The 21,367-nt window shown below is 44.1% G+C and overlaps 2 protein-coding genes across 11 annotated transcripts in view; one reads left to right on the top strand and one right to left on the bottom strand.

The window, feature by feature from the left end:
• The first annotated feature begins 613 nt into the window (after positions 1-613).
• Positions 614-16,493, top strand: RNF34 (ring finger protein 34). 5 transcript variants are annotated; one of them, XM_072952896.1, is made up of 7 exons: positions 681-791; positions 1,150-1,285; positions 10,162-10,380; positions 11,515-11,922; positions 13,404-13,505; positions 13,729-13,930; positions 15,533-16,493. In XM_072952896.1, the coding sequence occupies exons 3-7, from the start codon at positions 10,177-10,179 to the stop codon at positions 15,721-15,723; spliced, it is 1,107 nt and encodes a 368-aa protein (XP_072808997.1). In that variant the 5' UTR covers positions 681-791; positions 1,150-1,285; positions 10,162-10,176; the 3' UTR covers positions 15,724-16,493. The 5 variants fall into 5 exon arrangements, with proteins under 5 accessions (XP_006204931.1, XP_072808999.1, XP_015095236.1 ...); XM_072952897.1 differs by having other exon boundaries at positions 10,162-10,258; XM_006204869.3 differs by lacking the exon at positions 1,150-1,285 and having other exon boundaries at positions 614-791.
• A 3,017-nt stretch (positions 16,494-19,510) lies between these two features.
• KDM2B (lysine demethylase 2B) overlaps positions 19,511-21,367 on the bottom strand; it is a 107,196-nt gene continuing 105,339 nt past the window's right edge. For all 6 annotated transcript variants that reach the window (XM_072953499.1, XM_072953496.1, XM_072953497.1 and 3 more), the window contains one exon: positions 19,511-20,823. In XM_072953499.1, the coding sequence (XP_072809600.1) occupies positions 20,642-20,823 (182 nt within the window). In that variant the 3' untranslated portion in view covers positions 19,511-20,641. The remainder of the gene's footprint in view (positions 20,824-21,367) is intronic.

A 21,367-nucleotide genomic window follows, 5' to 3' on the forward strand; every position in this document is an offset into this window, starting at 1 on the left:
CTGCCCAAATAAAGTCAACTCGAAGGGCTCACCCTAATTCTCTCACTGTGCTAGGATTTAGTTATTTTGAACGTCGCTCTAAACAAGCAGCTGGCGTTTGAGAACCGTTGGTTCTTCAAGTGCTTTCAATAAAAACGTGTTTTAAAAGCCGCGTCCTTGCGTGCGCAGCTGCCACTACTCATTGGTCCCTCTAGAGAGACCTGAGGTCTTTACCGAGTGTGAGAGGATTGAACGTCTGGGGAGGAAATCTGAGGCTCGGCTTTGACCGTTGTAACAAAAACCTTCCAACCAACCGGCGGTTACAAGTTTACCACGCCCCTTCCCGCCCTCACCTCCCGGGGAACTTGCCCACTCAGCCCTAAACCCAAATCTCTGCCGCACAGGATCCTCAGGGGACGCTGACTCCTATTTCAGCGACCAAAAGAAGAAAATCGCCTGGCGAGCACCTCCTGCCACCCCCGAGACCCGCCCATCGCCGCTTGGGGAGGGATGCAGTCTTCCTCCGCCTACCGGGCTGCGCCGGCGGCCCCGCCCCTTCCCCGCCACTTCATTGGCTTTGGTGACCGGCCCCCCGAGCGTCGGCTCCGGATTGGCCGTGTCGGCCGCCGCTCGTCGCTCTTCCCGGGGGCGCGCGGCAGGCGTGACCACGCCCCTTACGTCCGGACGCTAGGTCGCCTCGGGCGGCGCTGTAATCGCCGCCCAGAAAGAAGGAGGGCGGCTGTGCAAGGAGCTGCTATGGTGCTGAGTTCCCGGGCAGAGCCGACCCGGACGCGGCGGTCGCGGCCATGAAGGTGAGGGGCCGGTGGAGCCGGGCAGTCCCTCCTCGCCTCTCCTCTCCTGCCGGGTCGCCCGAAGTGCCTTTTTTTAGCCTCAGTGGTTACCCCGCCGGCACCTCGGAGAGCTCCGCGGAGGGGGTTCCTCGGCCGGCGTCTGGGGCCCTGACCGGCCCAGGGCTGATGTTCCTTGGCTCCCGGATGATTCCAACTCCCACGGCGCCTCCGTCAGCGAGCCCAAGGCCGGGGGAGAGGCCGGGCGCTCCCCCGCACTCACGCCTGCTGGGCCCCTCTCCGCGCCGGGCCCTGTCCGCGTCCTCGGGACCGGAGGCAGACCCACGGGCGCTGGCCTCAGCCCTCGTGCCTTTGCCCACAGCGTGCCCTCTCCCGCCCTGAGTCCTTGAACTCACTCAGATGTCGGGAACACCACGGGACTGTCGCAGGACGGAAACTGCAGGATGGAGGGGAAAGGAGTGGTGCGGGGAGTCGTGAGGCTGGGGCCAGGCTAACAGGTTAGAAATGCTTCGGGGCGGGGATCCCACCCTGAAGGATTTGTTCGCAGGCTTAACATTGGGGCGGAGACCTAGAGCGCTAGCAAACTCAGTGTGTCTCCGTTGTCGCTAGGTACGCAGCAAGTAATTTGACAGCTTGAGTTCTTCAAGGTGGGTGTGAGAGCGTGGGAGCATCACTGAGTGAGAAGTTTGGGGGAAGGGGGAGATTCTGGCCTACTTTGGGGAGCTGATTCTCTCAACTTGATCATTGAGAATTCTAAAGAGCTCTGGGTACAGCAATCAATTCAGGTATTGATTCAAACCAAGTGGGATGAGTTATAAGGTGATACTCTTTCAGATGTAGATGAATTCATTAGTCTCAATGAAGAGGTGAGATTGGTGTGGATAAGAAAAATAACAGGATGAACTTCTAGTTTAAAACTCTACCTTCACAAAGTCCCAAAGATTGACTGTGGAAGCTTGATAAAGGAGTGTCAAGTAGTTTAGAGAAACTCAGCAAAATTTTGTCGAGCATTTCCTATGTGTTAGCCAAGAGGGATATATCATGTGTGGCAGTAATTCAAAATACATCCCCATCCTTTAGGAGTTCGCCAACCAAAAGAGAAGCGACATCCTCAAGTAACTACATTATGAGGCCAAATTTTGATGTAAGGTATCAAAAAATGCAAAACCCTCAGGAGAAAGAAAGGATATTTCTGGCTGCAGGGAGCAAGGAAGATTACGGAATAGGTAACTTCTGAACTGTGTGAAGATATTGTAAGAGCTTATTTTTAACTCCCCAGTTTAGCTATAAAATACTTTAACTTAGAATACCTATTAAAATATCTAAAACTAGCTTTCTTTCCTGAAAACCATCATCTTGCTGTTTCGAGGTTCAAAAACAAACCAGGGATCTTTATATATAATGCTTCAATGAATGTAGTACCTTTATTAGTATTAAATTTGTGGCAATCAAGAAACAAGATGTAGGAGAGAATTAAGGGCAGGTCCAGTGTTGGAATTTTTTCAGAAGTGTTTCTGAATTTCAGTGGAAGATACTGCTGAGTTGCAATTTTAGAAACAAGGTTGGATGGAGTTGAAAAGTGTGAAGAGAGTCTATTTTATGAAACAAAATGCAGACCTAAATAGACATTAATCTTAGTAAATGACAATTATGAAGATAGTGCTTTTCATCCAAGTTTTTGTGAAAACTGGATTCACAAATTTTAGGATTTGAACTGTTAACTTTGTTTCATGTTGAAATTGCTTAATTATGCCACGTGCTCATCTGTAGATTTATGGGCAGGATCATTGATTACTGATGACATGAACTCTAACATGTGAACGTTCATCTAAGCAAGTACTTCTTCCAGTGGAATTAAAATTAATTTGTATAAACTGATTATACTTCAATAAATAAATAAATAAATATATATATATACACACACACACAAAATTAATGTAAAAGCCACACCATCAGATAAGTACCTCTTTACACAAAGGCAGGATTTTAGTATGTGTGTGGAATGGGTATTTACTTTGTTCCTTTAATTTACTGCTTTGGTTAGAAACTGACGTTTTGAAATAGGTTTTACATCTCAGATATTCAAGTAATTGTTTTACCTTAGAGTAGCATCTAATTAACTACCTATAAGATATTTTAAAAATCCAAATTAGTGTCTTAAATTAATTTTATTTAATCCTTCTCCCTGTTTTTATATTGATCTCACCCTTAATTGTACTAATCATGTTCATTCTTCCAAGCTCAAAATGAGATCTTGAGGAGAAAGTAGTCTGTTTAATGTAATTTCCTTTTTTTTTTTTTCCTCCAAAAGGGGGGAGTGGTGCTAAGGATCAAGTATACTTAAAAAAAAAAAAGAAAAAAGAAAAAGCAGGAAAGCAAAACCCAAACATGAGGAAGGTAACATTTATGATCTCCAGCACACATTATTGCAGAAATCAATTTGACCAAATGTCTTGCTTAAAATCATTGCATTTTTAAGATCAGCATCTGTTTTTGCAGTTTGCTTAATTTCTGGATGGTATGAGAGAAAGAATTTAGGCTGTAGAATTTCCTGTTTTGTGGTATACGGTCCGATATTTGGTCATTGAGATAACAGAGTTCCTGGCATATTGTATTTCAGTTGAAGCAGCAGTTTCAGTAAGAAATTCTTTCACATTTTAAGGAGAATGTTTCTCCAGTGGCTTTGCTTTAAATTCTATAGGAAAATTTAACCTAATTTAGATTTAAACTGTAAAACTTACTCTTTTCTGTCACTGATGCTGATGATCTGAAACTTCTTTTCATATTGTTTAACACAAGGACATTGAGTTTTAGCAAACTGAAGGTTGTTTAGAGTTTAAGACAAAGCTTGCAGTGATTGAGTTCTCCCAGGAAGCTTTCACTGGTAGAAGAACTGAATCCCTCTCTGGTCCTTGTAGCTTCTTACAACATCCAAGAAAATAAATGTTCTTGAAATTGAAACTTCTAGGTTTATACTTAAAATAACTGTGTCGAATATTACCGTATTTAATTTAGAGTTGTGGCAAGCACCTCTTAGGAGTTGTCATTATGATTACTGCGGCTCACCTAGTTTAATCAAAAGCAAATGATTGAGACTGTGATCATTTAGTTTTCTAGTGTTTTCAAATTCATCAGCTTTCTCTCCGGCTGTCATTTCATTTTTATGGAAATCACAGTGACAGCTTTTCTTATTCTTCATTCTAGTTGCCTGGTTACTATTACATTTGGTGAAATTATTAAAAGGGATCACATCCTGATGTAGTTCAGAATAGGATTTAGTTTGTTGTAAACTATTTCTTAATTTTCTAAGTTGTGCATTTCGAAAGTAGCTTTCCGACTCAGATATTCTAAAAAGCACATTAGATCGCTGTCTGTCTCTCTCTCACACACACACACAACCAAAGACAGTTAAACTTTGAGTCTGTTTGAAAACTCTGGCACTCTGCCTGACAGAAGGCTGGGCTACTGCTTTTGCAAAGAAGCAGCACATTTCCTCTTGCTTTTGTTGGCTGAAATGATGATTCAGAATGGGCCTCTACCATGAGAATCTGACTGAGAGAGTGCTTATACAATTGGTGGGCTTTTATTGTTGTCGCACTGAAGTGTCACAGCCCTGGAAACCGCCAGTGTCACTCTCCTGCCAATTGTTTAGGTTTGTCGACAGCACTCCCCTCCCCTCTTGTATACTCCTACAGAGGAGGGAATTTCTCATTCATTCTCTAGGAAGGAGCAGTATAGGAGAAACACTTTCAGCCTTTCTCCAAGTAGAGAATGAAGAGGAACTTTTATGTTGGTGACTTTCAGCAAAGAAGCTAAATATGCTTGGCTCAGTACCTTTCTGGGACCTTCCCAGATCTGTCTTCCTATGGGTAGGGATGGCAGCCTGGTCAACTAGATGGTAAGCTGCTGTTGGTCAGCTGTGCTGGTGACTGGGTGGCATATTATCAAGACCAGTTGGCTGCAGAGCTAAAGTCATCTTCTCCAGTTGGTGTTACTAGTAAAAACAAATACTTAAATTTCTATTTTTTATAATTTATCTTGTTTCTTTACTCAGTTCCAAATTGGGAGTGAAAAAAAGTTCTGAGTTCTCCCAGGAAGCTTTCACTGGTAGAAGAACTGAATCCCTCTCTGGTCCTTGTAGCTTCTTACAACATCCAAGAAAATTAATGTTCTTGAAATTGAAACTGTTACTGGCCCCCTAAAGTTTCAGTGCACTGGCTTTGGAAAAAAACATAAGCACTGACACTGAATAGCGGAATAACATGAAAGATCTAGGGGTCTGGGGCAGTCCAGACAGGAGGCTTTAGAATTTAATTTCTTACTCTGGGCCATGTAAGTTTTTAATATGATATCTGGTTCTTAACTGATACCAGGCAGGCCATGGTTTTATGGCTAATCTATTCAGGGGCGGACAGGTTTTGCCTAAGAGGGTGTGTAGGAAAGGGATTAGGTTAAGAAAAAGTCATTTTCAGTAGTCGTTGGTGGCTAGAAAATGAACTACAAACACAGCTGAATTCCCTCAGCTGGGAGTTTTGTGCCAGGCTTAGGTAGATAGTTGCCTTATTTGGTTATTCTCTGTTGTTTGTGAACTATATTCATGGTCAAGAGAGGAAATGTAGCCAATATTTACAGATCATGTTCCTTCTAACCTCTTGGCTTCATGTGGTTTAGTGTGTAGAGTCCTGCTCTCAGCCACGGTCCCAAGTAGTCTTTAGAATTGTTAGTCATAGATTCCCAGATCAGAGCTTTAGTTTTCAAAGATCCAGACTTTGGCTTTATTCATAGAAAGGTAGTAGATTTAAAGAAAAATAATAAGCAATTAAAAGTTGGAGGTGACTTTTACATAAGGAATACACCTGTTTGGAATTGAGGTATAGCAAGAAGTCACTGAATTTACTGCAAATTCGAAAGCCTAAGGGCTGTGCCTTGTGTGCTGTCTGCCTAGGAATAGGGTTTGCTCAGAAAATTCAGGAGGAAATGGAGTAGTTTGGAAAATATTCTCAATCTTACTACCAAAATGTAAGCAAAGTGTGAATAAAAGAAAAATCAGGGAATGCAGACTGATTAAATCTTAGAGGATAGGGAAGACAGAAGTGCAAAGAACATTCTCTAAAGCTTTTAAAAGGAAGGTGCGAAAAGGGGAAGCTTTTTGGTTATACCAGATACGTTATCTGGGCTCCAAGGAAATGTAATGGAGTCAGAGAGCCAAGAGCTCAGAGAATAAATTCATGTTCCCCCACCCCCACCCCCTTCCCAAGAGCACACATTCAATAAACTGTTGGGAAAACACTCTCTTAAATTGTTCCCTAATTGCTTTTGTACATTCAGTTGCTTGAAAAATGGGGCTGTTATACCAAGTACTTACAAACATGGACAGACCTGAGAAGGGAAAGATCAGTATAGGACACTTCAACGTTATTAAGTGAACGTCAAGGTGACAGTTCTCAGATAGGGATCCCTGTGCCCTGAGGGGACATGCAGAAGAAATTTAGGCAATTGGGACACGCAGGAAGATGAAACTTACTAAAGGGGAGGCAGGGAGGTGGAGCCCAAGCAGATGCAGCTTGTGGGTGGATTCTCCTTCACCTTGGAGGTGAAGGACAAAAATAGTTTGCACAATGGCCGTTTTTGACAGACCCAGAAATCAGCATTGGAGATTTCACACAGGAAAATATGTAGAGGGATAAATTAAGAAATAAGAAGTTTGGGCCTTTGGCCCAAGAGCAAATAAAATGAAGGAAGGCACCAAATTTCAGCAAAAGTTCCAGGCTAATACGTGGTAAAGGGAAGGAACTAATTTAAGAATCGGATTAAGTTGTTAAAAACTCAGCTGAGCCTTTCTGAAAGGATTAGGGCGACCCACAGAGGGAAAGGAGACACTAGAGGCATAGCCCACTTCTTTGGGGTGAGAAAGGTGGGGGTAGAAAATGTTCACAGGTCATGAGGGGCACGTGGTGGAGGTGTTGTTCCTAAAACTATAGAGGCACAAGCTTCAGAAGTAACCACAGCCCCTTCCGTTCAGAAATCTGAGTGATTCTCCAGCTGAAAAGATGTAGGCAGGAAGGAGCAATCCCTTAGACTGAGCAGGTGTTAAACTTTTAACCTCAGCTTACTATCAAATCACACGGGAAATTTAAAAAATTTTTTTATTTTCGATACCCAGGTTGTATCCCAGCCTAGTTAAATCAGAATCTTGGGGTTGACACCCATACATCAGTATTTTTTCTTTATGTCCCCCCGACCGCCGTGAGTCCAACCACTGTCTTAAGGGCAGTTTCACAGGCCTAGGCAGTGGCGGCTGCCGTAGCTGTGGTACAGGACAAAAATACCTGCTCTAAAGAATTGGGGAGGTCAAATCACTAAAGAGATCACTTCATTTCAGCACTGGGGTGTCAGAAAACACTGGAAATTAACTTTTATAATATGTTGAATAGGAAAGCCAGATATTTGGAATAAAACTGGTGACTGGGGCTTCCATAGTTTAAAATTTCTGAACTTTCAAGAAGGTTCAAGTGTTGCAAACTCTGCTGTCAGAAGATTAACAGTATATGCAGGTAGATTTACCCGCCAGTATGACACTAGGAATATTCCATTATTGGGAAATTATCCTCTTCTTGGGATATTTTGTCCAAAATTCAGTTCTCAAATCTAATGAGGCTGAAACATTTTTTTCAGTGTTTCTTCTTTTCCTTTGCTGTGGTCTTTGGCTGATTTGTACCAAATATTAGGTTATAGTATCATATTTTTGCCTAGGACAACACTTTGGAGTTGGCATGGGCTTTGTTTTTTAACTTTTATTTCATAATGAAATGGCTGAAAGAAGATAGAAACATTCTTTTCATTATTTTCCCTTCTGGGGAATGAAGAGGAAGTTCCCTCCCCTTTATAGAAACACATGAGGAATTGGATGAAATTGTTACCCTTCAGTATTGATGTCTACAGACATTCACCTGTTTCCCAAAACAAATCCTTCTGTCTCCTTCCCCAGAGCTGTGAGTATTTTCAGCCTAGAATGTTAATGATCATACTCATTAACATGGTTTGAAAACTGTATCCTTAATTCTCATTGTAGAACTGATTTCTGATAGAAAGAACAAATGTGTGACAGTGCTCCTTTTGAAAGGGACTGTCATTTGAGATTTTTGACTTGCTAGGTCAGAATCTTTTTTACTTTATTGCTCTTTCTCAACAAGACACAATGGAAACTTTTTAGGTAAAGTGAAAATTTTAATTATGTTGCCTTTAAAGAGATAACATAAAGCAACCTTTTACAGTTATTTACTTGTTAGTCGTGATGGTAGAATTAGATGCTGGGGAGAAAGGGAGTTCTGTCCACAAGGAGCTTTTTCCCTGGAGATGGGGAGACAGCCTCACCCAGGAATCAGAAGGGGGATAAAAGCTCATGGCAGTTTAATTGTGTCATAGCTAGATCAGCAGGAAGCTGAAGCTTCTCACTAAGTATACTTTAATCTCCTGGAATGAAAAACGTTTATCCTGGTGGTACTTTCTGTAGTTGAGGTATTCCCCCCAAAAATGTGTGAAACTGAAGTTTTTAAAACAACACTTTCAGTTGTTTTAAGAGCTCACTGTTTGAAGCACTGTGGATGAATCCTTTGCTAAAAACACTGACTTTAAATGAACTATTAGTAAATATGGATTTTCATGCTTTTATGTTTGAACTATGGCTCTAGATTTGAGGTACATATTTATTTAAAGGTATGGGCTACTAATTATAACTTAACCTGACTTTTAAAGGCATCACTGTTTCTTGAGAATTATAGGGTATGAAGCCATATACTTAAGTCAGTTACCCTGATGCTTAAGTCAGACTGTTTAAACCTTGTATTGTGGTTTCATATTATTTTACTTTCTCCTTTCCCTGTATTTAATATAGCATGTTACTTCTGGATAGTAGCAAGAACAGCCTGATCCTTCTGTAGCATTCCAAATAGCCTTTTAAAGTTTTTTTTAATAAATTTTTTAATAGTTTGTTGGACAAATGGTAAATGTTTGATAGAGTTAGATAATAAAATAAATGGAACGTGTGATTTGTCATGTGTTGCCATTTTAATTACTAAGACCTCACCTACCTGGACTTTCATTACTTATCACGTTATCTAGAATCTAGAATATACTTAAGAATTAGGACAAGGGGCAAAAGCCTGTTGGTTCCAAACACTACAGCTTTATATTTTCAGCATGGGAAAATGCCTTGAGCCCTCACTGAGAACAATTTTATATACACTTTTTTTTAAAATTGAAGTACAGTCAATTACAATGTGTCAGTTTCTGGTGTACAGCACAATGTTCCAGTCTTGCATACATATACACATATTTGTAATTTTATATAATAACTAATAAGCTTGGTTATCAGGTTTCTGAATGCAGTGGGTGAAAAAAAGGTTGCTAGAGGTAGATAACAGTGATAGCAGTGGTGATTCACAGAAAGGGAGAGACGAGAGGAAAAGACATAAAAGTCTGTGCTAAAAGTCTGTGCATTAGTTTCAGGCCACCCAGTGGAGTGGCGCACAGCCCTTACCCCTCATGAGGTCATTTTGGTTATCAAGTCATCAGAAATTGTGTTCAGTTTTCTCAGGTAGGGTATCTACTTTTTAAAAATATTTTCCTTAAGGATGAATTAATATATTCTTAATAAAGTTTTGGAAAGCGGGGGAAAACTCAAGAAAACAAATTATACAAGATATACATGAAAACCTAAAGAGCGTTTCAGTTGGCATTTTGATGTTTTACCACTTTTAAAAATTTTAAGAAGTATCCATATATGCCATAGTTTATTAGGCTATTATGCCCAGCTACAAATGAGAAAACAGAAGTTGAATGAAATTAAGCAATTTGAATTTACGTTCTTTCTGCTAAATGATCGCTGGGAAAATCTGCGTCAGCCTATAGAAGTGTGCTGTCATCCCCAGCCTAAGATTGCCAGGTAGAATACCAGACACTCAGTGAAATTTGAATTTCAAATAAACAATGAACAATTTTTTGTTGGTGTAAGCGTATCCCAAATATCGCATAGCACGTATTTCTAGCCGGTCTTTTTTGATGTGTGCAAGCACATATATCTCTAAGCACATGTATGTGTGTGTTTTTTTGTTGTTTTTTTAACAAAATTAGGTTCCTGTTGTATCTTCTCCTTTTGTTGACAATACATCATGAGTATCCCCAAAGCCAAACATTGTTGGTAAATACCAGGAAATTGTCTACTTGCCAGTAGCTTAAAATTTTGATGCTTTAAAGAGTAATCTCAAAATTATTTAGGGCAACCGTGCCTCTCCAGAGTGGCATTCACTGAGGATCCCAGAGAGCCCAGGTTCCACTCAGCTCTAACAGGGTGCCTGCTTCTGTTCCTTTTCAGGCGGGTGCCACGTCTATGTGGGCTTCGTGCTGTGGGCTGCTGAATGAAGTCATGGGGACCGGAGCTGTCAGGGGCCAGCAGTCAGGATTTGCAGGAGGTACCGGTCCATTCAGATTTACACCAAACTCTGATTTTTCTGCTTACCCACCAGCACCTACAGAAGGGCCTAATATAGTTTGCAAAGCCTGTGGACTTTCATTTTCAGTCTTTAGAAAGAAGGTGAGTTGGATGAAATGTTACATACAGAAGACACGTGTATCAGAATTTTTGATTGTATGTTGTTTTGAATACTAATGAATATTCATTTCTTATACAAATACTGAAAAGTTAGTCCTAGTATCCATTTCCCCTTTTAGAAAAATAGTCAGTTGAAGGGGCTGTGTTAGTGGCCAGGCTTTCTGACTAGACATTATCCCTTGTTGCTCAGGCACCCTTTCTCCTGTCCTCTCACCTGTTTGTCCACTTGGATTCTTCCTGATGACGCTTATGTTCTGAAACAAGAGATCTAATTAGTCTGCAGGGTTTGTTCAGGGATGATTTACTGTAACTCTGACCTCAGGTTTCAAAAATGTATCCCTACTCATATTCTTAACTCAAGTGCAGAAACGAGTATACTAATACTAACTTCTGTTGAAAGAGTCAACGTGAAACACTTGGGCTAAGACAGTTCTTTCCTTTAGGGCAGAAAGTCCTTCTTTCTGAGAGCCATCATATTGCCAGGCCATCTCCCAGGCTTTGATTGTCAATTCCATCCTTTGAAATATTTAAGGCGCAGAGTGTTAGCTTGTGGGAACAATGCCCTAAGCAGAAACGACCGCATCGCAGTGTCTTCTTTAAGCTTTGCTTATGGAATGGCTTTGTGATTAAGGCTGCGTAGGAACAGGTTACTGTATTAGTAGGGTCCTCGATTTCTTGGGTTGACCTCAAGGGATCGGTTGCCTCTCTCTTTCCCTTTCTGTTAGGCTTTCCCCCCTTCCCTTTAAACTGGGACATTTTCACACAGGAAAAGAGCAGGAAGAGGGTTTGTGGTTGTGCTTTCTGCTCCATGTGATTCAAGTCAACTCTGTTTTGCTAATTACATGTTTGCACCAAGGGGTGGAAAGGTTTTAATTCATTAACACAAGAGTATGTTTCTCTTAAAGGGCTGTATTTGAACTTCTCTGAATCCAGACTGCCTCAGCAGTGACTGTTTTGATGTTAATGGCTTTTTGGAACGCTGATGGGGATAGCCTAGTGCCAGGGCGGCTTCATAAGAACTAAAATTGAATTTTAATAGAAGACAAAAAGGATACCAGTACTTTTACAATGGCTTATATCTGGCTATCATTAAATGCTGCTTTTCTGTTTCTTCAGCATGTATGTAGTGACTGCAAGAAAGATTTTTGCTCCGTTTGTTCGGTCCTTCAAGAAAATCTCCGTAGATGTTCCACTTGTCACTTATTACAAGAGACGGCCTTTCAGCGCCCTCAGTTAATGCGGCTCAAAGTGAAGGATCTGCGGCAGTATCTCATTCTTAGAAACATACCAACAGATACGTGTCGGGAGAAAGAAGACTTGGTAGATCTAGTACTGTGCCATCGTGGGCTGGGCTCCGAGGACGACCTGGACACGAGCAGTCTGAATTCCTCCAGGTCCCAGACCTCGAGCTTTTTCACGCATTCACTTTTTTCAAACTACACAGCCCCATCAGCTACTGTGTCTTCATTTCAGGGAGAGCTTATGGGTGGAGACCGGACCTTCGGATCTGGAGCGCTGGGACAGGTACGAGGTGTGCTGACCCCGAGGGCCTGGCGTGTCGCCTCTTCTCGGCCGTATGCGGTGGGGCCTTCAGGGCTGATGCCTCCTCACGGGAGCAGAGGTTCCAGCCGCTGCTGGATTCTGCGCCTGCAGCCTCTCCTGGTGTGAGGCTCTGAGCCTGGGCGCCGCCTGAAGGGCCTAGAAAGAGCCCATAAGTCTCTTGACCTTAGTTACCGCAGTTTCCCTGTCTTCTGTAGTTCAAAACTATCTGTGGAAATGACTGTGAAAAGCAGCATAACGTCTGCAGGACTGCTTGTGTGTCCGTGACCATGGAAACTGCAAGTTAACCTCATGCCCAGTTGCCCTGCTACAGTAAAATTGTTCTCACTTAGATACTGGGAAGAAGCCATCTGAATTAGTGAGAGAATGTGGTGGTTCACTCATTTCAAAGAAATTCCGGAGCAAAATATTGTCCCAGGGAGGTGGGTCCTTGGGCATCCTGATTGGATAACATGCAAGGCTGTGTAATTAGTATTCAGCTTGTGTCTATGAATGATTCTAAAATGCTGAAAGAATTGTTTTGAACATTTATCTTCACATTTAATTTTCTCCCCTGAGGAGAGAGGTTGGAAGCAGAGGGAAATTTGGTCGAGTTGCTTTCCAAATAGGCATAAAGTAGGTAAGGCCAAGCTTAGGAGTTTTATTATTTTCCCACCTGGGAGCTGGCATAGTTATGATGCCAACAGAAGACACATCTGACCTTTGTGTCACTTTTGGGCATGTGATGCCCGTTGGGAGACGGAGGCTTTTGGTTGCTATGTTATGGTGCTTGTGAACTAGTCATTGTATTATACCTGAAACTGGGAATTGACCTAGACTGTTAGAGAGCTGTGGTTAAAGTCGAAAGAGAAAGATACCACCCAAATTGAAGGGCTTTCTGTTCTCCCTAAAGCAAAAAGTATCTGATGATTGAGGAATTTCTACAAACTAGAACTAGCATCAACCGTCAATGTGTCAGTCTAGGAAGCATTATTTGGAATTAGAATGTGTAAGTATGATGTAGTAGGAGGGAGATCTTTGACGTCGAACACCTGACACTAGGGCCGATCTTAGAGCTTTAGCTTCTACCTGCATCTGAGAGGTTCCAGTTAAACCAGCCACATGCAGGTCCTTTGATGAGGATTCAGTGCTTTCCATATGCTTTTGGCTTTGGCATTCATGAACCTTCCTTGGGGAGTTAACACTCTTGGCTAGATTTTATAAGTTCACACACACACCGGAATTTGACTGCTGAGATGACCGTGGACGGTAAGTAGTTGGTGGAATCATGGAAAGCCCAGCTCTCTGGGAGGGACAGCAGCACTCAGGATCCAAAGAGGCTGTGGAGCGCGCCAGGTATTAGCCAGTCCTGGGGCGGATCTGGGGAAAGATTTTCTCCAGCGACGAATATGGGTTGATACTGTTCAGGGGAGTGATTCCTGACCTAATACACATTATGTGTGTAGGTGCAAAGTGAAGTAGCCTCAGCAAACACAGAAGATGAAGATGATGACGATGACGAGGATGATGACGAGGATGATGATGATGAAGACAACCTGGAGGAGCAGGTGAGGCTGAATGTGAGCTGTGGCTTCCCTGGTGTCAGCTTGGTAGACAGGGAGAATGCCTGTGTACCGGGGGTTTCTTCTGGTTTGAATGCTGCACAATATATAAAACAAGGACTGCTGAGCGGTCACTGGGGCCAGCGATGACTGCAGGGTGAGCGGGGCACACCGTTTTCCTCGCTGGATTTGCGGGAACAGGGGTAACAGACACGCTCTGTGATTTCAGACGCCTGGCCTGGCTAAGAAGAGAGTGAGAGCTTCTCTGTCTGACCTGTCAAGCCTGGAAGACGTGGAAGGGATGAGCGTGCGCCAGCTGAAGGAGATCCTGGCTCGGAATTTTGTCAACTATTCTGGCTGTTGTGAAAAATGGGAGCTGGTGGAGAAAGTAAACCGGTTATACAAAGAGAATGAAGAAAACCAGAAGTCATGTAGGTTTATATTTCCCTTTTTCCCCTATAGTGGCCTTCGTTAGGCTTTTAAAAGCTGGGCTGTTTCTGTCACAGTCAAGTCCAATTTAATTCTGAGAAAACTTTGTGTCCTTTTACTGAGTGTGGATTAGTTATATAAACCTGTTTATAGATCTGTTAAGTAGTATGTTCATTATGTGATGTTGACTTTGAGATCACCATTGCCAGTGAGTTATATAATCATTTGTTGAGTCTGGTTTTTCTTGCCATAATTTGTTTGAACTCTAATGACATTCCTTGTATCTATGAAAATGCTTGTTTTCTCACTAACATGTCTGGCAGGCCAGTACTTCGGTTATCTCAGTTGGAGCTTTTAAGTCCTAACAGTGGGGAAAAAATTCCTAGAGCCAAGATGTTAACTAGTTCTTAGCAACAAGTATAAGCAGGTTTCAGTGTTGGTCACGAAAAGCTGAGGTTAAGAACTTCTGAACTATTTGGCGATGAAGCGTGGAGCAGAAGTCCTCAGCTGGCAACAGGGCCAAGCCACAGAGCATTTTTAGGCAGGAAGAATTCAGTGGTGTTCAGACTGACAGATACGTCCTTATCTGGAGAACAGTCCTCCCATCAGGAACTTTTGTCATCCTGAGTTGTCTTTAAAAGCTGGTTTCAGTGCAGCATGTGTTGACCAGCAGGCTTATGCCCAGAATATGCAGGAAGTGCATTGGCACACCTGTGTCTAAGGTGATGCCATGACATCACATAGAGGAATCTCTGTCCTCGGAGCCCTCAGGGGCTCGTCTGTCATCTTGCCCCATGGATCCTCCCCACTTCCCAGTAGTGGTGTGGGCCACGAACTAACACCCTGGCTTCCAAGAATCTCTCGACATGACAGTGTTTATTTCTCTTAAATCCAGGGACTGCTGGCCCTTCAAGCTTGAATTCCTGTTTTTCTTTCTAACCTTCTTCATGACTCCCGTTAATCTCTTCTCTGACCTGTAGAAAGGCAAGCCTCGATGTCCATAGCTCAATGGCCAAATTTCAGGCTGCAATGAACTTTTTAAACTCATTCTGCACCTTGCTTATTCAGAGCCAGAATGTCCCGTCCCTTTTGAGTTATACAGACCCCAACGTACCAGGATGAGTTCTGAGATGCGTCCAAGGCTTGAGGGGTGCCTTCCCCCACATACAGGCTGCTTGATGTCTGACTATCAGTGTGGAAGGTCCTGCTCCCGAGAGGAAGCTCTGGCGCCTGCGACTTTGCCAAAGCCACACATTTGGGCTGGAAATTCCAGTCCTGTTCTGACTCTGAGGCCCATATGTAGGAAAACCTCAGGTTTTCTCCTTTGTATTTACAGAAGCAATTCTTGTCCTTCACCCAAAAACCCTGTATTATGTACAGATATAAAACAGGTTCAATAGCTGACATTGTTAAGCGCTTCATACCTGGCCCGAAGCTAAGCATTTCTCATTTATTCTTCACAAAGCCCTGCAGGGGTTCCACGTCTAGCGGAAAGAGCCGAAGTGCCGAGCACTGGGATTACGTCTTCCGGGGGCTCATTCTGGGCCACAGCTTGGCCTGCCAGGCGGCTGCGCCCGCAGCCCTCGCTCTCTGTTGCCTTTCAGATGGTGAGCGGCTGCAGCTGCAGGACGACGAGGACGACAGCCTGTGCCGGATCTGCATGGACGCCGTCATCGACTGCGTCCTGCTCGAGTGCGGGCACATGGTCACCTGCACCAAGTGTGGCAAGCGCATGAGCGAGTGTCCCATCTGCCGGCAGTACGTGGTGCGCGCCGTGCACGTGTTCAAGTCCTGAGGCCCAGGCTCCCCCGCCGGGCACTCGCCCCCAAGCTCCCACCCAGACATTTCAATGCACGGAAGGGACTAGAAACTTACTGTTCAGAAGCCGAAGCTATTTTTAAAAATTATTTTCATTACTATCGGGAGATGGAAAGATTCATCCTAAGTTGCGGCAGCTTTGGCCCACGCCACGCGCCTGTCGGCCCAAGGACAGGCCGAGTCTCCCAGGCCCTGCCGGGCCTCCTCACGTCTGTGATCACTGGTTGCAGAAGTCGGACTGCTTAGTGGCATCAGCTACTGCTCTTTGGAGGACACTGATCCTGTTCTCTTATTTCTCCTTCATCCTATTTTTAACTTAAACTACTCAGATGTTTGAAACTTCTGCTCTCTTTGGATGAGATCACTGTCTGCAAGTGGCCGACACGGTACACGCTGAGCAGTGGCACCTCTGAATGTTCATTTTATTAGTCATGTGTATTTTAAATGCTACTATTTGATGAATGTAAGTTTCCACATTGTTGCTATTTCTGCGTTTAAACGTAATTGGGAACAACTGACATTCTATAGTCAACTGCCAGGGCCTTAGACTAAACATGTCCATTTCTGTTCAGGTACAGCTTTTTATAGCAAGGGCTGCATCTAGCTTCTTTCATTAGACAAGTGTGTGTGTCAAATTCTTTATTGACGTGTAATCAGTTTACACTGTTTTGTATAGTGAAAGTGTATTTTCAGTGCTACCCGCTAGCTAATTTGAACTTTAGGAATAAAATTAGATTTTAAAAAATGCTTTTGTTCACATTGTCCTGGTTGGTTCCTAATTCACTTGAGTCCGGCATGAATGGGTGTCCACGCCTCGTCTGCCACCGTCTTCATGAGAGAAAGGAGCACCTTCAACGATGCTGCAACCATCTGCCTTGGCTGCCGATGAACCAGCGAGGTTGACTGCGGGCTCGCCGCTTCCTGTGACCCCGGTTGTGCTAGGGCCTTTATAAATCGTTACATCCAGCGTCCTGAGATAGATACTGCCTCCAGTCACAGATGGGGAACCTGATCTTTGAGAAGTTAAAGAACTTGTCTAAATTCTCAGTTAAAAGTGGCCACATCAGAATTTAAACCTAACTCTGATACCAATGTTTTTTCTTAATTCTTCCAAAACCACAAATGAGAAACCTGAGACATGAGCTTATGCGGTTTCTTGGGACACTAATGATTTATAATCTCTCTTCTTTCAGGTCTCTCATCAGGGTGGTTTGGTTGAGACCAACTGTGGATTCACTCCCACTGGACATGGGCAGGTATGTTTTTAGGAAACATCTAACTTCTTGGCTGAGTCCAGTGGGTTTTATCTTGACTCTGCAGTGTGTACCACATGCCTTCAGGTGCTCAGGATCCAGAAGTCAAATCGACAAGACCTGAGAGGGGTGGGTACAGCTCAGAGGTAGAGCATGTGCTTAGTATGCACGAGGTTCTGAGTTCAATCCCCAGTACCTCGGCCAAAGAAAACAAAAATAGAATTAAAAAAAAAACCCAACAAGGGCTGAAAGTTACAGCCAGGGAGGTAGAGAGTCTTGCTCTTCTCTGCTTAAGGCAGAATGTTTTCTACTTCTGGTTTTGAGGGTCAAAGCATGTAAATCAAGGTCTTGTGGATGTTCTCAAATACCCTTCTCTCCTGTTTGCCTGCAGAGCCTAGGGTGGGTACTGGCCACAATTCACATGGACGGTAAAACCTCAGCCCCTGCTGAAGCTTTGGGAGCACTTTGTACTTCTCGTGAGACAGTGAACTCTGGAAAGTCAATGTTCCCCACAAATCACTAATTAGGAGGAAGTCTTCAAATCCAGGCCAGCAGGTGACAGTAAACACATTGAAATAGAAGCTGAGCAGCAGGTTTGTCTGAAGTTAAATTAGAAAATTGAGACTTCATTGCACATAGTCTTAAATGTACAAGCTTAAAACAGTTTGTTTATGTATAAATGTAAAGTTTCAGGTGCTTATTTTAGCAACGAACAGAAACCCTTAATGGTGGATCTCCTTAGGTAACATTTTGAAGTAACTTTTGCTTAGTGAGAAGCCAACAAATTCTTAGCTTAGTAAGCTTGATGCTTGGAGTAACTGAATTGCCAGGTACTAACATTTCTTCCTGGAATCTGCATTACCTACCTGCATGCCACGCCTCTTTAATTCTCTCAACAGGTAATCTATCAGACTATACGGATTAATTTCCAGAGGTCCACAGTGGAATACAGTGATGTCTCTGTCCCCATCCTCACAGTTTGGAAGAATCAGTCGATGCTTTGGACGGGCCATGGTGCCTGCCTTTGTAAAGGTTGGATCCCCAGAGGAGCAGGGGTGGAGCCTCTCCTCTTTTCTAAGAAGTTGTGACCTCACACAGGAAGCAGTCCCTCTGGTTTATGGTCCTTCCCTTACTTCGTCAGGTACGGTGTATGGGCTCAGCAGCTGTGTGCAAGCGTCTAGCTTGGCCTGGCCTCGTCTAAAGTTCATTCTTGAAGGTATAGGTCTGTATGAGACTGTACTGGGGTATAATCTTAACTGGATTGTTCAGTACACTTGAGGGGCAGGTCATCTGTAACCAGAGCCCTGCCCCCGCCTGCCTCATGTCTAGAGAGATGCTCTGTGCTGTGGGTGTCCCTGTGGAAACGCCGGCTCCCCAGCCCTGGCAGCTCCCCCTTCACCTCCTCTCTCAGCAGGCCTATGAGCTCCAGGAAGTGTTACAGGAGAAATGGCCCAGATTCCACCGGGAAACCACTGTTTCTTACAATTCTTAGGCAGAAGATGCCTTTACTGGACATCAGAGTAACTCTGACTTGGAGGTTCACAGAACTCGGGCTGCCAAGAACACTGAAACTTGACCTCTTGTGTGGGTGCTCCACGATGAATGCTCTGGCTTGTCAAGGTAAGCCACATTTTTATAAATAAACCATGGAGTGTTAAGCTAATCTTACCTCTGTTAAATGCCTTGTCTGAGTTAAATTCTGGGGTGCAGCAGCCTCAGATGTCTCCAACCTGAGTCAGAAAGGCTCTTTGGATTTAAATTAACAGGAGGTATGGTTCCATCTAGGTTCATTTCAGCATGGTCAAAAAAAAAGAAAGAAAGAAAAAGATGGGGGAGCAGTGTGAAACTGCCATTAGCAGGAAGGCCAGTCCCACCAGATCCGGGGCTTACGTCATTGACGGAGGGAGGGAGGGAGGGAGGGAGGAAGCTGGCTTATCCTCTCCATTTTCGGGACTAGAGCAGTTGTTCAGTGCTGAGTATGAGGTAGCAGGGCCCTGTCATTTAAAAGAGTTCTATGACCTAAAGCTAACTTCTCGCTGGTTTCCGTGTCTGCGCCCCCACCCTGGGGAAGTCACCTCATAACCAAGTGCCTCCAGCCTCCCCCGCCCAAGGTTACCAGGGCAGGATGCGGCCTCCCTCAGCTGGAGGCTGAGGAATTGGACACGCCCCACCCCGGGTGGCAGTGGAAGCGCCAGGTGGCTGTGGGAGTTACTTTATACAGGTGTGCTCAGAGGCACCAGCACAGCTAAGCCATCCTGCCCTTTGCGGCAGTTCTCACACGGACACTGGGGTAGCACAGTTCTCTCCCATTACCTTTATTCGCCACAAACAACAAGATCTCTTTCTGAAGATGGAAAAAACATGTACCAAGGGGCTGCTGCATTTCTCAGGTGAAAAAAATTTAGCCTGTCTGGCTTCAAAACAATGTACACTCATGTTGAGACCACTGCCCTGGACTTCCTAGTCAGATTCCTAGTGCACCCCTAGAACAGAAACCCTCAAGGCCACGGCTGGATTTTTTGTACAACTGTTTATACAAATTCCACAAAGGTAAAAGCACGTCAGGGAAGGTCTAGGAACACACCACCGTACAGCCATGGCACTTGTGAATGCGTAACTTTACAACTGGGAAACAGCTGTGTTAGGAACCTTAAACGAGAACTCAACTCACACTTCAGAGGAGAGAAAAGAAGGGAAGAAACGCTGGATCATTTATTCTGCTTCTTGACTCACTGTATAAATTAGATCTATGTAGACAAGAGCTCATGCTGGAGCAAAACCCTCCTGAGTGCAAAGGCTGAAATCTGAATCTTAAAATTTTGAGAAAAAGGTGAACTCTATACAGAGGAAATTTAGCAAAGTGTCTCACCTTGACTATAATGTACATATATCCACAACATGCTTATTATGTAAGTTCTTGATGTAAAAAGCAGGTGCTCGACTTCCAGTTGAACATGCTTTTCACTGGAAGGTCTGAGCCTGCTTTGCCAGATCTGGGCACGTGTGTAGATGGGTTTGTATCAGTGAAGCACAGGTTAAGTTCTCTCCTACCTTAAGGAAACCAGGAAAGTTGGCAATCTCAAAACAATAAAAACACTGGTATGCATTCAAACCTTGCATAAATAACTTTTAAACAATTTGTACAAAAATAGTTCTGCATAATGTAAGATGTAACAAAACCAAACAAACAAGTATGTCAAGACGGCAGATGTGGTGTGTGGTCCACTTTATGTTGACACCAAAACCCCCAAAGTTGCCAGGAACAAGGTGTCCAAAACAAAAACACCACCACCAAAAAAAAATTCCTAAGCTCATGCTTCGTTCGGTAAGCGAATTTCTCCCAAGTCCATCCTCCTCTCCAACAGGAATGTCTTCTTGGTAAAGGCCGCCTTAGAAATGGTCCAGAAAGCAGTGCAGTTTTGATTCAGAAAGACCAAAGGAGAGCGCCCGGCTCACTCCTCCCCAGGACGGGTGGTGGAACGGCTTCTCCTTCGGCAAGACTTGTGAAGTGGAATCGTTCCATGGTCTGTTGTTCCAAGTTCCAGATTGAAAATAAAAGCCCTAGTTTTTGTAAAAGTCTTTTACCCTCCCCTGCCATGTCCCCTCCCACCCCCACCCCGTATTTACAGGCTTGTCCTTGGACTAACTCAGTTTTTGCAGGAGTTTTTCTTCCACTTGCCCGAACTGGACACTAACAGACATTTCAGCTATGAACTGCTCACAGCCTTCCTTGGTAACTTGCTTGCAGTACCTCAGGTCAATATGACAGATATTTCCACAGCGTTTGAAGAAGGACAGGCACTGGTCAGTGACCTTATTGCAGTCTGCGGGGAAGAGGACACAGCGTGAGGTGGAGGAAGCGCGGAGGTGAGCCCCACTGCCCTCCCCAGGCCCTCAGCAACTTAAAAGCTCTTTTCAAATGGGCAGGGCTTCCACCTGCCTGGAACCAGGTTCACAAGTGCTTGAAAAAAAGTTCCCACGTTCCAAGTGAAACTCCTTAGAATTTTACCACACAGCCTCCTCTGCATGTCTACATTCTCACACCAACAGGTCTCCTGTCTGGTTTTACAGGAGAGGATCACACAGCATCGGAAAATAGCTTGCCTTTCCCATTTAATACCTTACTCCCGGAGGGAGAGACAGGGGACAGTGAACACCTGCGTGGCCATCCTGGGGCCCCCTGCTCACTGGGCACCAGCGCTTTAGACGGGGCATGGCGTGCGGGCCAGCCCTTCACTGTTGACCTGAAACCTGTGCAGGAGCCCCGTGTGCTAGAGGGGCCGCAGAGGGTCCAGAGAGCAAAACCAGAATCTCAAACCCTCCCCTGTGGATGCACTTCAACCGTGTATGTCCATCTACGTGCACTTG

This window comes from Vicugna pacos, chromosome 32 (assembly GCF_048564905.1).
Source record: "Vicugna pacos chromosome 32, VicPac4, whole genome shotgun sequence".
Classification (NCBI taxonomy): Eukaryota; Metazoa; Chordata; class Mammalia; order Artiodactyla; family Camelidae; genus Vicugna; species Vicugna pacos.